Source organism: Cololabis saira, chromosome 12 (genome assembly GCF_033807715.1).
Source record: "Cololabis saira isolate AMF1-May2022 chromosome 12, fColSai1.1, whole genome shotgun sequence".
Classification (NCBI taxonomy): domain Eukaryota; kingdom Metazoa; phylum Chordata; class Actinopteri; order Beloniformes; family Belonidae; genus Cololabis; species Cololabis saira.
The window spans coordinates 20,821,880-20,839,173 of record NC_084598.1 but is presented as its reverse complement, the minus strand read 5'-3'; the positions used below and the strand labels follow the sequence as shown (position 1 = coordinate 20,839,173).

General features: G+C 38.7%; 1 protein-coding gene across 2 annotated transcripts in view; it reads left to right on the top strand.

The window, feature by feature from the left end:
• The window catches only part of znf512b (zinc finger protein 512B), a 45,191-nt gene that overhangs the window by 2,987 nt on the left and 24,910 nt on the right, over positions 1–17,294 (top strand). Inside the window, exon 3 of one of the 2 annotated variants that reach the window (XM_061735970.1) lies at positions 1,295–1,426. In XM_061735970.1, coding sequence (XP_061591954.1) covers positions 1,297–1,426 — 130 coding nt within the window. In that variant the 5' untranslated portion in view covers positions 1,295–1,296. Of the gene's footprint in view, positions 1–1,294; positions 1,427–17,086; positions 17,125–17,294 lie in introns of those variants that run through there. The other variant, XM_061735973.1, reaches the window with a different exon arrangement.

The following is a 17,294-nucleotide window of genomic DNA, read 5'->3' as shown; positions in this document are numbered from 1 at the left end:
TCCTGCTGTAATATTATCACCAGGTTTTCTGTTTGTATTTGTTTACAATAAGAGACTGAAAAGTGTGAATGATTGTTAATACTTTGATACAAGAACACATCTAGGGTTGTCAAAGACTTTTGCAGAGCGCTGTTAACGACCGCAGGCCTTAAAGCTCTCTGCAGGCTAAACATGTATTAAAATACATGTGTTATAAAATAGATACTTGTTAACGTACAAGATTACTGCAGAATTACTGTGTATGCTCGACAGGAAATGTAAAATGCATTTGCACAATCATTGGTAATTCTTAAAACTTCAATTAGATGTGTCTTTCTAACCACATCTATTTATGTCAGGTAGTTTTTTCACACCCACAGAAGAAATATATTTTATCTAGTTCCCAGCTTGAATCTGAGTTTGTGTGTGTACTTTGGAAACTTGCAGCGAGTTCACTGTGGGTTTTTGTAGTTGAGTGTTAGGAGACCTTAAACAGTGAGAGATTTGATAACGTAATAGATGAGCCATCCTTACCACAAATAGACTGAATTGCATGGGCATGACCCCTGATTGGTCCTCACTGAATGATCCTTTGTGTGTAGTTGTATTTGATAAGAAAACTATCATGAATGTGTGTTAAGAGAACTCATGTTTGATTGAAATCACTACCACTCAGTGAATTGGTTATTTCAGCCATCAGTCATTAGATGTCCTTTGTCGATTGGTAAGAAAAGATTGTGAATTTATCATATATAGTAGCTGTAGTGTTGATGACAACCACACAAAATCTCAAAAGGAGTCATGGGCTTTGAAATGACATGTATTTGAGGTCAGCAAACAAGAATGAGCCCTCACTTAAAGCTGAAAATATAGTTGTTTACCAAGATCAAGGGATGCATAACAGTTTTTTATAACAAAGAAATAAAGCAAAGATGCTTAGGAAGGGTGATTTCTGTCTGCTAGTTTCTCTTTGACTCACCTTTTGTCTAATGGGCAGAGCATGAAGTTGGTGTCTAAGTGAGAGTATTGATTTTGGAATGAAACATGGAAGGTCACATCCTCATTACCAGTGCAGATGATGTGTGGGCCTCCATTCAGAGGGCCTTCAGTCCAACAGCACCCATGGCCAACATGAACAAACTGCATTATAGAACAAGTATGCGGCATCATCACAGGCTATTGATGTAATGCGATTCTAATCATGTTTTGACAAACAATAGCAAACAGATGAATGTGAAGCAGAAGGTATCCCATTATTGCCTTAAGACATCAATATTTGATTTGTGTTTGTGCTCCCTCATCTACCGTCTTGCAGGCATGGAAAGCCCAAGTGGTCCTAGAATTGGAAAGCTCTCACCATCAGGGCTGCCAAGGGGCCGAATGAAGCATGGACATCCTCAGGAGTTTACTAGAACTACGCCAGTCGCAGACAACAACAACAAACACAGTGAGTGAAGAGTTGCTGCATTTGGTTAAATCAAATCAGCGACTTGAGCTTTTCTTTGTATAAACCAGGTTTGTTCTTGGGTGTTTTCCAAGATGAATTGCTTATGGTGATGCAATGTGATGTGAAGAATATTTAATCTCCAAACACAACTTGACATATTAACACATGCATCTAGTCGAATAAGGGGTGTTTTATATATGTAGTTATAATCCGTCCGCACTGTCTAAAGTTTTATAACTCATCTAGATGTTCAAATTTCCTTATCAATTTACAAGGATACCATAGAGTTAGTGTCCATGCATCCTTTTTTTCTTTTATTTTGAGTGGGTTATGTTCTATTAAGAATCAATGGTTCCAGGCCCAATGTAATTCTACCCCTCTCACCACAGAGGAGCCTGGAAACTACAGTTTTCCTGAGACTGCCTTACAGTTAGAAAACCAAACAAACAAGTATTGCCAAGCTCTGACATGAGTGAAACCCCAAGCCATCTGGATGGAGATGGAAGATTTTGGAAATAGAAAGTCAGACAAGGGAATACTTTTTCAGTCCAATAACCAGCAGATCATCATGACTTTAATAGCGTCAGTCAGCCTTGGAAAACTTGGCCTGTTCTAATGTGACACAGTTGTTTTGGTTGATACGAAATGGTCTCTTGTTCCCAAGCATACAGAGCAGCAACAATAGCCAAGGGTCTTGAGTGTTTGTTTTTTTGTATATCTGTGTTAGTATTGTGTTATTGTCATGCTCAAAAGGGTGTGTGAATGTGTCAATGATTGCACTTGTTTTTTGTTGAAATTAATATCAAGCTTATTCCTGCAAAACAAATCTGAGTGTCAGAAGATCTTGCACGCAAAGTGTTGAATTGCTTATAAAATCCATATTATGTCAATTTATGATAATCTGGTTCATCTAATAGTTGGCAGAGTGGTATTCACTCCAACTATGCTATCTAATCTTTTATGGCATACAGGCTGCCAGCTAATGTGCTGTTTGCTCTTGAAGTACTTATTTTAGTATTAGATACTGAGTCAATCTGAATGACAGTTTCGTCACTGCAGGCTCTCAAACTCTCATGTTTTATAGATTTTTCTTACACTTTATTACTTAATAAAGAAGATGAATTTATGAATCAGTCAGTAAAAAGTGGGTGGTTTTCTCTTCCCTGATCGTTTTGAGACTTGAAGTTAAACAAAGACACTTCGCTTGGAGTCTTTCATGACTTATGATTGTGGCCGTTTGTGTGTGTTTAGTAACATTATCCCAGGTGATCCTGTCCTGGTTTTCATGGGACTTTTTCAGGTAACTTTAGACTTGACTGTTTCTGCATTTGTTTCACTTTCCCTTTTCACAGTTGATAAGATTTGATTCACACCTAAAGCATGTAAAGGGATATTTTTATAAACAACCTCAGTTGACCAAAGTGCTGGACAGGCTAAAACAAATTTTATATATATATATATATATATATAAATTTGCCTCCTTAAATAAGGAAGGAGGAAAAGCTAGTGATAAAAGGTGTGTTGTGTGTTTTTGAAAATAATTTAAAATGATCAATGTTCTGCGCAGATCTGATGCTAAAAGGTAGACAGTTCTACAGTTTGCAAGCAATAACAGAAATCCCTCTTTTGCCTCTGCTTTTCAGTTTGGATCAGGAAACTGTCAAGAGCCGCCAATTGGTTGAGCTCAAAGCTCTGACAGGATCATGAAAGTTTAAAAAGATCTATAGATATATAAATCAGATAAATAAGGTGGTGACATACTGCTCAGACTCTTAAAAACAAACAATAAAATCTTAGACTGGATCCTGTACTGGACAGGAAGCCAGTAAAGGGTAGCCAGCACAGGGGCGATGTGCTCACGCCGTCAGAAGGTGAGCTGCCACATTCCGGACAGTTTGTAAATGACGGAGCAGCGACTGATCAGTCCCAAAGTAGAGGGAGTTGCAATAATCCAGTTAACAGGTAACAAAGGCATGAATAGCTCTTTCTAGGTCTTTAGAGGGAAGGCAGGCTTTTTACTTAAAAGCCACAGATGAAAAACCTAGCTCCAATCACTGAGCTAATCTGTTTGTCAAATTTGAAACCGGTTTCAAAAATCACACCAAGATTTCTCACAAACTGGTCAGAAAATGGACCAATATCATGACCATCTAAAATGTAAAGTTGACCAAAAGCTATTATTTCAGTCTTGTTCTTGTTCAAATTGAGGAAATGTATCTCCAACCAAGAGTGTACTTCCTTTAGACGGTTAAGCAAAGGTTGAATAGACCCAGTGCCTTTTGTTTGTATGGGCAAATTAATTTGCAAATAATCAGCAAAGACGTGAAAAGGAACATAGTGGACCCAGAATGGAGCCTTGCGGTACTTTACAGTTAAGTGGGGATGCAGCCGAGGAAAACCGGCCCAAGTAGACAGAGAAACCTGTGTCTGACAAATAAGACTGGAACCAGCAAAGAACTGTGCCTTTAATGCCCACACCTTTTTGAGGAGGGGCTGCCCAACAGCACGTTTGAAAGCAGCTGCAACACAGCCTGATCTCTGAGATGAATTGATCATGTCAACAACACATTGAAGTGCAATACAAGTTGATTTACACCCAAAAAACATTGAAAATCTAAAGGAGATGTTACATATTCATTTGAAAATAGAGCTAGATATAGGTGACTTTTGAACACTCTGTTCAGCACTGGTACTCATGGGTTTATGATTCACTCGGCTTCAGTTTAGACTTGAGTAATAAGGCATTTATTGACTAACATGGCCTTGGACTGTTGTTCCATCACCAAAACTGTTGTATTTTAAATTTAGTTTTGGACAATAATCGGTCTAAAATCTCACTGGTTTATAACCTAGTCTTTCTAAAGTAAATGATAAGGAGAATTGCTGAATACGTCTTTTTGGCAATTTTAATTTCACTTGAAGGAATATTAGTTAATTTTTAGGAAGTGCGGTCTGTCCCTGCTGTTTGCAGAAACTGGCCATAGTAACTTTAAACTCCTGTCTCCGTTGTCTCTTGGGAAAACTGTAGTTGCGTTTCCATTACACTTTTTCGCAATGGAAAATCGAAACTCTGCAGGGAGTCGCTGTTTCCATTAAAGGAGCTTGAGGCTCCTTTTAAGAAATGAGACTATCTAGCGCCACCCTTCACCACGGCGGCCGTTGGGGGTACTGCAGCCAACAGCGAAGCCGGCACGGGAGAACGGGGAGAACGCACATGCAGCGTCATGTGACGTCACATCCGCAGCCCAGCGCGGGAAATTCGGGACCGAATTGCAGCACATTTTGCAGCACACAGCCTGTTCAAGGCAAAGGAGAGATACACTAGAGGGCTCATTCTTTTGGGTTTGGAACGCTTCATCTGACATTATTACTAGAAAACTTAAAATGTAAACGGATTTTTTTCATAAATCCTGCCACAATCCGGCCTCAAGCTCCTTTAAAGAGTTCTTTTTGAATAAGCGTAATTCTCGTGACTCCGTATCTCGAGACTTTGCTTTAAATAACGAAAAAGAAGATCTCAATGTTTAAGATGATGGACAAAAACATCTTTAGTCTTTGACATATTATTGCAGTTGTTGCAACTGCTGTTGAGAAAAAAGTCTGATGATGAAGGCAGTGGATGATCATTCACATTAGGATTCAGAGGCATGTAATGCATAATGATTAGGTGGTGTTATAGCACAACTACATTATATTAATGTGGCCAAAAACATCTAGAAAGTAGATTTCGATGACTTTAGATTAACCAGCTACGTGACATCCAGCATTGGCAGAGGCGTTGAAAAGCGTGAATAGAATTTCCATTACACTTTTGCGATAAACTAGATAATCAAATTGCCTGAAAAACTATCTTGTGAAAGCGTGAAAAAGGATTTTGCGGTATTTGGGAGTTTTTTTGAATTAGAGCCGTTTCCATTACAGGTTTTTTCTTTTTCGATATTTGGGTTTTGCACTTTTCAAATTAAGTCCGTTGTATTCAGTTTTTTCCTTCTATTGATCTGGTACCTCATCATCCGCTCGCTGTTGCTTTTCATCTTCCATTTCATATCCAAGGAAAGTTTAGATTTCTGTGTCTTATTTTTTTATCAGTTCTAAAGTTATTAGCTGAATCTCCCTGATCGAAACTTTGCATAATATAAAATTGTGAACAATTCTAATCTAGTTTAAGTTCCACTGCAGGTTTACTGAGAGTTTTTACACGTACTGAAACTTTGGTTGTGTTGTTGAGCTGTAACCTAGCCACTTCTTTCTCCTCTCTTTCTTTTTTGCAATTTTTTTCCCAGTGATTAATTGTCTGACCCTGGTTTTGTTATGTTTTTATTTTTTTTTTAATTTTTGATAAAAGTCAAGATGATTTATCAGATGTTGAACACAAGTCCTGAGATTAGACACAGATTAGATCAAAACTTCCTTTCGTGCAAAAGGTCACAGGATTTTTTTTTCAAAAGTCCCTAAATGGATTAATCAGGGAACTTGAGGTAACTTGAATCAACAAGCATTCCTATGTATCCTCATTGGGATCAACTGTGTGCACGAGGAGGGGTTGTATAAAAAGTAGCTGTGAAATAAGATTTTGCTATTTTGGATTATAAATAATTAATAATGTGAATGCATTGCTAAATATACTTGATGGTAGAATGCCCTTCTCCAGTATAGCCTGTGAGTGGCAAATGGCCTTCACTGAGATGGCATTTTTTTGTACTATTAACCAGGTTCTGAAAAGCGTGTTGAGGAACATGCATGTGTCTTATGTACACAAACACAGTTGTGTCCTGTATTAGACATTCACTCTATGTACAGTAACACTTTGATTTTTAGTCTCATGTTCCAATTGCCCCTCTGGTGGCCTGCCAGTTGGTGCAGTTGCCTTACAGTCATAAGGGCTCTGGTTCAATTCCCAGCGTTGAAAGGTTTGCTTGTTCTCCCTGTGTTTGCAGGGTAGTGTCAGGAAGGGCATCTGGCATAAAACCCATTATCTATACTTGTGACAGATTTGCAGGATGCTGCGGCCACCTGTGCATTGAAACAATCAAAACATGGTTACATTATCCTGATGGGACTAACTGTGCATTCACACCAAAAGTGTCAAATATCGCCTGTGTTTGCTCAGGATGCCGGCATCGCGCCGCTTGCCGACGCCCATCGACGCTTGCAGTGGGCGGGGCTTTCAAGCTGCGCTGCAGAACTGGAGGGAAAAAGTGTATATAGCCTACATATATCTATATATAGAGCGTGCAACTCTTCGGTTTCCTCTTTCATCATGGATCGCACTTTGGGAAGCCTTCTTTATATTTCTGCGTTATTTCCGCGTAGACAAGAGTGAGTTTGATGCTCCTTAACAAGGTTGTTCCGTGGATCAACAGCAACTATCGGCGAGCCGTTGCTCCCGATGAACGCTGGCAGTCTGTCTGCGGTGAACACCACTGACACACCGGGTAGTAGCAATTTGGTCATATTGTTTAAACTGTGTTTTGTGATTAATAGGCACGTTTTTTAATTCAAAATTTTTAACACGGATTTTGCGTTGGATCGATGTAGCAAAATAAAATTGTTCAGACCAAACAGCTCCTTAACCATCATTTACGTGTTTCCCATGACCAGAGTTCAGGTAAAAACGGCAGTCAAATCAGCAAAAATGTTAGTTTGATAGATGAAATAAATTAATTCCTGATAAAATAAGTTTGTGTTTACAGCTAATGTATGCATGTGAGTGTAATTTTGTGTGTACACGAAAGTATAATGTGCATTGAGGCTTCTTGCTTTGGGAATCCCAGTCTGTGATTGGACGCTGCCTCGGCGTCACCGCTGCTCATTTGCATAAAGTTTTGATTCTCTCAACTTCAAATTGACGCTCTGGATGCTTCCATCGTGCCGCTCCCGATGCCTCCAACACTCCGACGCCTCTTGCAGCGAGCTTTCATAGAAAATGAATGGCAGCTGGACACCTATGATACCCATGACACTTTCGGTGAATGCACGGAAACTAAGGGTTCTGTTTTCTGCCCTAGGACACATGATGGGGGAAGGGATTGATCCCCCAACCTTTGACTTAAAACGACCAAACTAGTGTTATTTTGTCCTGTTGTTCCTGCAAATATATCTTAAAGTATGCCGCAGTACGGAGTTGTCATTTTCACATCTTTTGTTTTGATACTGGCCAGGCAACTTTGATATCCAAATTTCAAATATGATTGTTTGTTTTTCATTTCCTCCATTTTTGATTTGAGTATAAAATGGTTTGATTTACACGTTTTTAATTTGAGTTTAGAAAAATGTTTGTAGTCCTTACAAATTTAATTACTTCAAATAACAATAACATGGACAAAAAACAAAAAGAAAATATCCAGAGCCTCTGTTCATCATGGCTCCTCAAAGACGGAGTGTTTTGTTAATGCAGTTTTATTTTTCTTTTACCTAATCATAATTACAATAACTTGTCTCCATCAACTGTTTGCTTGCTTATTTACTTTGTCGTTTACTTATTTCATTCATTCAGTCTTTAAAAGTCATGATTTTTGGGGAGGATTATTATTATTTAGAATTTTTTGCAGCTCTAAAATGCAGGACTGTATAGGTATTAAGAAATTAAATGCAGTTGATCAGACAAAAATTTAGATATCTTAGATGCATAGTTTCCAGTGGGGAAAAAAAACTCACAGTATATATAAAAATCAATGCATTTTCTACACCGCCTAAAATTATTTGATTTGGAGTTTAAACCTATGCCTCATTGCTGATTCATTTTGAGAATCACCAGTGTGGATCCCTGCATTTGTAACCTGATTTTGTGTTGATAATTGAATTAGTAGCATGATCAATAACAAGTAATTGGGTACATGTGCTGTATTAACAAACAAGTAAGTGTTATTGTAGGGGTCAGCAGGACAGAGCTGAAGCTTTTATCAGTCCATAATTGAGCATCCTAGGCTCATTATAATTCACACTCACTCAGTATCTGTGAAGAATTAGTAGCAAAACCACACATGATCGTTCACACTGGTTGACTTAAACCCTTGAAGTTCATGGCAAATGTTACGGATGTTTGCAGTCATACATCCAGCGGTTCAAGAATATGTCTGACACATTTCTAGGCTTTAATAGAAATGTGAAAATAACTTAGTTAGCTCCAGTGATGAAACACCCTCTGTCTTCCTCCATGCATATCTGCCTAATGATCCTCTGTGTGTGTCTGTGTTGACTGTTTGTGGATAGTGCCGTTTACAACTTCTCGCTAGCTTTTGTACAGTTTTTTCAAAGAGTGCTATAAAGCATCTTAGGTCTTGCCTCTCACTACTTCTTTCTGCTGTTACCCAGCAATGTGTCTTTTTTTTTTCATGTAGCTGTTTAAAAAAAAAAAAAAAAACCCTGTTAATTACAACAACAAAACTGATTTTGGAAGTTTGGTGCACATGTCAACAATTACATATTAGACTATCTGATATGTAATTTATGAATTTTTTTGCCACATTTTGCTTCAGAAAATTGGCAGAAAATGTATTATTATTATTATTATTATTATTATTATTATTATTATTGTACTAATAGCAGTAATAGAAGTATTAAAAAAATGGTGGTACCAGTTTAAAATTAACTAATAATATCTGTAGCTGTATATGGAATAGTTTTTTTTTGTCTTGGAACGAAATATCTTCAAGAGTTTATCACTGCCATGTCCATCTTGCTTTGTCAGTTGACGAATTGCTTCAAAAAGACCTACAAAACCTTTTCTTTTCATTCATCCATAAAGCTAGTTTGTCTTATTTTTTTTTGTTGATATTTGAAAACTTATTTTAATCTTGTTTTTAATATTATTGTAATTTTGCACTTAACATTTTAATCTAATCTGAATCCAATTTGAATTACTTATAGAAGACACTCTGTCCTCTGTTAGAAATTGTGGGTGGTTTAAAATTAGTTTCTAATTCTTTTGAAGGTTTATTCATTAATTCTCCACTCTTTAATATAATTCCCTTTTAGGAATTTCTCTTGAAACCTCAACAGGAATTTTTATCAACAGAATTACTCAAGTTCAGTATCCTTGCTGTCCCCAGTTCTTTCCGACAGTATGTTAGTATGTTATTGTTTATAGATAAGGAAATATTTTGGGTTAAAACTGAATACTGACTCTTTCTCTCTGCATTCCATCATAAGCGAGGTCTTTTTTTCCCACACCTTTTTATTTGGCTGGTGAAAGGAGCATACAGAGATGGGTGAGGAGAGAGGCTGAGTTGGTGAGTCACTGTACATAAGAGGGTACGGCGAACAGTCTGGAGCTGGGAATGTCTTGTGTCTGGCTGTCATATACAAGACGGTATGCCCGTTGACATAAACACATGCTGTGTTGATTAAGTGTGTGTATATGCAATGCAACAGTTGTGAACTCAACCATTAAAGGAGACATATTAAGCTCCTTTTTTTCAGACGACAATATTTGCTGAAGTCTTAATGAAATGCCTGAGGCGTGCTTTGGTCAAAACACTACAGGATTACAGTAGCGTAGCTCTCTCCCCACCTGTGTCTTTGCAGCTCAGTTCCTGCACCAGCAGCCAGTTTCAGTGGGTGGGAAGGGCCACTCCATTCTACTGTAAGTCCCCACTACTATATCTAAGCCCTTTCTTTTTAGGGAGGTGGGTAGGGGTAGTTGAGGTTTGTGCAAATGTGCAAAAGCAATTTTGGACACAAATTACACTCAAAATCCCCCAGAAGCATGTTATAATGTATGAGGAAGCATGCAGTACATACCCGGAGAGCTCACAGTAGCACGGACCGCTAATTAAGCTCGCATTATCAGGCCAAACTAAACTGGCAGGTTTATTCTCAAATAATTATATATCCTTTAAAATACTGTATTCCACCAACAGCTGGTCCTGATCCACCTTTTGGGGAGAGTCTTTGTAATAATTATACAAGACTGTTCATACATGGCACTGGAGAAAATAATGCAAGCCTGGATGCAGCTGTTATACTAATAATGGTGCATTCAGTGACAAAGCAGAAATGCTAAAGTGAAAGAGTTTTGACTTTCCACTTCTGAGGTGGACAAAGCAAAGTGATTTGAAGTTGAAGATAGGTGGAGTTCTTAAGTAGAAATGTGTTTTTTTATGTTTTGATTACTCAACGACCTTGAGTGCCATGAAAGGTGCCTTACAAATGAAATGTATTATTATCATTATAAGTATTATTAAATGAATAGGTAGATAACTCCACTCTGAAGTCTGCAGTGCAACACCATCCTTCAAAATATCAATGGCTCACTAACATACAACACCAAATCAGATAGGTTGATATGAAACATGTAAATGATCTTACATTGATTTACAATTTACTATGACTTACTTTACTTCCCTGCAGACAGTATGAACCAACATATATTTCTAAATGCAAGGGGTAATCTGACATTCAGGATACCAAGCAGCAAAGTATTTGATTTGTTAATTTGTCCTATTCTTTAAAATGTAAACAGTACCATATGTACTGGGACGGGTCAGTACTACAGACAGGCCGGTTCAGTAACTGCACCACTTTTTCCTCAGCCAGCCCTTTGTAATATATGCAGAGTATGGTTTTGCATTGCCTTGTTGAAAAATACATGGATGCCCCTGAAAATGTCATCTTAAAGGACAGCATATGTTGCTCTGGAATCTCAACATATTTTCCTGTATTAATGCTGCCATCACAGACGTGCATATAACCTTTACCAAGGGCGCTGAAACAACCCCATACTGATAGGCCGTGGCTTTTGGACTTGTTGAGGTATTTCAAACAAATGGAAATAATGGTTTGCTTGTCATTGCACTGTATGATTCTCCGGCTCTTAAAGGGGACCTATTATTGCGGTGTTTCTCAATCCTGGTCCTCGTGGGCCACTGTCCTGCATGACTTAGATGCTACCCTGCTTCAGCGCACCGTGATAAAAGTACCTGTGTCATCAACAGAATTGTGCAGACCTTGGTGACAAGCTGATGAGGATCATTAATTAGAATCAGGTGTGTTGGTGCAGGGAAACATCTAAAACATGCAGGACAGGGGCCCATGAGGACCAGGATTAAGGATCTAATACCTATTTTAAACAGGCCTTGAATGTCTTAAAAACAAGCTTTTGATTGTTTTTGCTAAATAAATTAGAAATTCAGCCTCTGAGGAATGTTTTTAGCATCCCAGTCTCTAACCTCATTATCTATGCAGGATTCTGAGTGGGCGGGGCTATGATAATGAGGCTCTGTGCTGATTGGCTGCCTGAATGACGCGATACACCGCTACAAAAAAATGGCGGAAGCTCCGGCCAGCGGAGTTGTTGTTGTTGTTCCGGCCAGAGTTAGTTGTGGGCGTGGTTTCACGCCAACCTATGTAAATCGCATTTTCTTTACGTAACGAAAGGGAGCAGAATCTGAACGGCTCGTAGATCCACATCACACTGGACGGCTCATCCGGGCGGCTGTACAGACACTGCAGAATTTGGTTGCTTTCCTCCTTCTCTGAGTTGGCAGGCTGAGGGGAGACCACTTTATATATGTTAAAGCAAGAAAAAACATATTTTTCATAATAGGTCCCCTTTAAGATTGCCCATAGACATTTGACATAAGGCTTATTTTTCTTTAAATTGAGATTAAAGTTTAAAGTGGATTTTGAAAATGTAGCTCCATATTGTGGTACTCAACAAAGTTTGAAAGTAATCCCTTGCTCATCGGGATATATTAGTCATGTAAGAAGGACAGTTCTTGTTGCAGTTGTTTCAGGGATCTGAGACCACATGAGTCCAGCTCAGGCTGGTTGTGCCCTTGCCCTGGAGTTTCTCCAAATTTCTTGAGTTGTGTAGTATGCACTGTAGAAGGAAACATATACAAATCACTTCTAATGATTGACAGTAATTGTTCTTAAACATCAATGTGTTTTTCTCATGCATTTGTGGACTAAGTAGAGCTCTCATCTTTGTTTCTCACAAACCCAACCTTCAGTCTACTCTGCTTTTTTACCGAATCATCAGTTCAATCAGCTGTTGTTTCCTGACTTTTCCGCATTTGAGGTTGTACTTTCAAACCTAGATGGTCCTGATCAAAGTTAAGGTGCTGGATGTTTTTCAGTGTTTTTCAGTTTATTCTCATTTCAGACACCCAGGTATGGATACATCCAGATGTGCTGTCTCTTCCCCTTCATCACCATTCCCTTTTATTGTACATACAAAAGTGTGGTGAAATCTTTGGCACCCCTCGTCTTGTTTCATCTAAGCATCAATATCATCCACATTTATTTTCCAGTCTCTTTAAGATACAGACTGAAAATACAAAATCATGGTGCTGTTAAATCTAAATAGAATGAAATCCTAACTATTAAAACATATGTATGAGACAGTCATTTTGAAAAGAGTTAAATCTGTGCTTGGTTCTGAGGGAGCTCACACTGGACCGCTGCTTGTGAAGATGGTTTTTCTATGGCCGATAAAAGTTATTTAGAAAATGGCCAGTGTTTAGCCAACTGATTAATCAGTTTATCTCTCTGAGTTTTTGTTTATATCTTAATAAAGTGACTGATGTTAATATTGATGGTCATTACAAAACAACAAGACAAGTGATGCCTAAAACATTTGCACATTACTGTATGTGGTCAGCCATCTGAAACTGTTGTGATTGAATATTCTGAAAGCGCTGTTGTCTGTCAGACAAATAAGTAGTGGGTAATACAGTAGGTTGGAAATGGCATAAATCATACAGTTGATGTAAAAAACTGTAAAATCAATACAGGCCCTGCAAGTGACCACATTATGTGGCAGATACAGTATCTCATGCCTCTCTTCTGTGCTTTGATTCGGATGCTTTAAGTAAAGTTTAGTGGTGGTTGTAAACGGATAGGCCAACCTAGTCCTGTGTGGTGAGCCTTGGCCTGGTACACAAAGATTCCCAATACAGAGGTTCAGCCCGCTGAGGGCAACATGAGTAATTTTCATTAGGGCACTTACTCTCTCACAAAAGCCATTCATTTTAAAAGTTATAATGTTGGAGGATCTCCCAGTCTAGTCTAGTCTAGTTTTTGCTGAATAAACTAAGGGATGGGGGAAAAAACTCAAATCAAGTGAAAGAAAAATCAGCTGGTTCTTGCCATGTCATAAAATTAGTAAGAAAATTTGTTTTTGGTTGATTTTTTCTTTGTTGTAACAATAGGAAAGCCTGTTTATTTCCCCTTTAAATTGAGCCACATGTATAAGGAATATGCATTTGTGGGATGAGCAGCAGAGCTGAGGATGTGACTCTGCCAATGCCAAACAACTTTGACTTTTGTTTGGTGTTAAGTGGATTGGATGATTGAAGTTTGAAGAAACAAAACATATTGGTAAATGTATCCATTTAACAAACATGAGCCTCAGTAGGGTGTGGAAAAACCATACACAGCCACAACAGACTGGCATCTCCTCCTGATGCTGGTCATCAGCCTGCTCACACACTGCTGTGGGATGGCATCCCATTCTTCAACCAGCATTTGCTGCAAGTCAGCCGATGTGGTTGTGTTGGTCACTCTGGCACGAACAGCTCAAGGTGATCCCACAAGTGTGGAATGGGGTTGAGGTCAGTCCATCCCCTCCACTCCCAAAGTCTGGTCTGATGAACCCTGCTCTGTGGGGGCGAGTGTTGTCATCTTGGAGGATAAAGTTTGGTCCCAGATTGTGGAGGGTGACTGCAGTTCAATGTCAGGCCCGTTTGCGCTGGTGGCAGCAACATGTGCACTGGAACCTGAAATGTTGTGGAATGTTATGTTAGGCGATTGAGTCCAGATTCTGCCTACGGCAGTTGGATCATAGGGTCAAAGTGTGGAAAAAACGGGGAGAAGGGTATGCTGATTGCTGCATAGAGTGACATCTTTTGGATGAGGCAGTGTGATCTTGTGGGGAAGCATCTCCCTTACTGGAAAAATGAAGCTCATCATCGTTGGAGGCAATCTCCATGTAGAGAGATATTGATATGAGACTCTGCAGCCAGTGGCAATCCCACATCTCCACAGTCTGGCTACAGTTCTGCAGGCTGCAGTTCAGACTCTACAGATTTAAGTTAGCATGTAAAATGTAAAATTTCTTCACGGTAAGATTAGAAAGAGAGTGTTCAAGTATGGCTTTGGAAGTGTTGCCAGGAGAAGACAGCCTCTTTCTAAAAAGATCATCCTTGTATGGCTTCGCTTTGAAAAGTTGCATTTGAACAAAACCCATGACTTTTTTATGTCTGGCCATGTTACACATTTGGTTGATGCCAAACAGCGTCTCAACACAAACACCTCATACTGTACCAACTGCCATGCATGGTAGTGGAGAGATGATGAGCTTGTCTTGACACTGGACCTTTAATCTTCTTTTATGCTCCAACATCGAGCCGACAAGGTTGTACACTGTTGCAGGGAATCCCACACTGTAAGATAAGCCGTAGCCTGATGTGCACTTCTCACATACTCCAGATGTGATGGATCCCCTTGGTAGCATTATTGTTATTTTATGCAATATTACTACTACTTCCTCTTCATAGTTGTCAAGCTGGTAGAAATATGCAAGTTACAGCACAGCAGAAAAGAACCCATGTCACTAGCTAGCATTCGGTGGTGGTAATACAGCGAAAGCAAAAAGGATGTCGATCCTCTACGTGGAGGCATAAATCACACCCTTACACTCACATTAAATGTGCATGTTTTCGTTAATTTGAGCTTGAATTTTGTCAACATTGTAAACCATTTTATTGTAAGATGTGAAGCCAACTGTGTGACATCTAAAGCTGAGCCAGAATTGGCTCATTCAATAGAAAGATCTGAGCACACCAGAAAATAAATATCAAAATGGGTAAAATGAAAGGCACAACTTGTGCCACTCTTCCACCTCTTCTAGGGGGAATACCAATGCATTTCCAAGTCAGCCAAGACATATAATCTAATTTGTAAATCCCTGAAATTGAAAGAGGGCCTCCTTACTTTTTTATGTTACTTTGTACTCAGAATTAGTTGTTGTAAAAGAAAACTGTATTTAAGTGTTTGTGTGGGAGCTTCAGCTCTCTTTGACTGAATAGGAACACTTCCAGTGGCTCCCATCCACTCAATACAACATGTTTTTAAAGCTTATATGATTTCTTATGGCAAAACAACTAGTTGATCTGGTATAACTAATTTCAGAAATACCTAATTAGTTTTAAAAGTAGTTAAAATCAAATGTTTCTTAAACTGATAACAACTCTGTCACAGTACTGCAATTAAATGTTTGTAAGTATAAGACCCACTGCTCAATAAACTTCAGCGCATAGATAAGTGTTATTTTCAGCTACTTCTATCCACCCCGAGTATATTTTAAACAGCCACTCTGAACTCAGCATGCTTATTGTTATGGTGAGATGAAGACAAAATGGGTGTTGTATTATTCCTCCCTTGTTGTGTTCTGTCCAAATTAACACACATGGCAAATATCTTGTGGAACTGTTTTCCACCTTGTCACTTTCATAGGCATGTCTGAATGAAGCTGCATGGATTATTTATGTAAAAGTGACAGATGCCATTATTGAATGCCATTATTTTAAAATATTATGTTGGGTTTTTTTTGTGTCTGGAATGGCTGACATTTACTCATAATTAGTATTCTTCAAAAAAAACAGATGTGAAATCCTGGTACAAACTTCCAGTGATGCCAGAGGGCTCGTGTTCTTTGTGTCTCTTCAGTTTTCATACGACATGCCACCAAAAAAAATAGTAGAGGCACTGGAACAGTTAAAAGGACAAACTTCTAGTCAAACCAATCATTTGCCCAAACAGCCGCCTTTGAAACCCAAAATCTACTTAAATATAGAATTTGGTTTAGATTTTAATTAATAGTGGACTTTTCCGACCACAGGCGATGTAAACCCACAACTGACCGCTCTCTCCCTCGCTTATTTCCTTCCTTTTGAAATTGTAAGATAGGGCTGCAAAGTATGTTGGAAATCTATCAAGATACGTAATGCCAGTATCGCAAAACCAAAAAAATAATGCAATTAATGGCATTCTGGGATTTTATAAGTACCATCCATTCACACTCCACGTGTCAATTAAATGTTTATGAAATAAAATAGGGTTTATGTCAAGAACAATACTAATAAAATGTAGTTGGCAGCCTGCAGTTGCACCACCATCTGCTGAGCTTTGTTGCAAACAATGTGATGAAAGTGGTTCTTAATAACCTTAACAGTGGCTTTCGGCTTTACGATCATTACACAAAACTTCAGTTTACATCACATCATATGCAGATGCAAGTATGTCTATGAAAGATTCATAAGGTCAACTGAAATATTGAAAGTACTCAATTTAAGATGCATACTGATATCAATACATCATCAGTGTCACTGGATAAAAGATGTGCAATTTCATTCTTTCAGATATCATCAAAAAAATCATCAGGCAGTGGGGCATCAATATGAGTAAAAGTATAAATATGAATTAACCCTACAGTAAAAGTGAAACATACTTGTATGCATCCTGACAAATCTATTTATTTAAAAGATTAACTTAGCTCCACTTAAAGAGGGGCAGAAAGAAGGACAAGGGGAGGGCAGAAAGACGCTGGCAGTGTAAGTACAACACTCAGTGAAAGTCTAGATCTGTTTCACTTCGTCCCTGTCTGAGTTGTAAGACTCTTGTGGTGCTGCCCCACCTTACTTTTCAGAATCAGGCCTGAATGGGAGGGAATATGGGAACGTCTTCAAAAGGAGGTGTGTATATGGTGGGAATTGTATTGTATGTGCATGTTTGTGAGGGACAGAGAGAGCAAGTAAGAGAGGGGAAGGAAATGAGTACATGCTGAAAAATAGCTTGTGGGAAGATGGGTTGTAAGTCATGAGTGATTCGAAAGTGGAAAAACTAAAAACACAATGGTAACAGT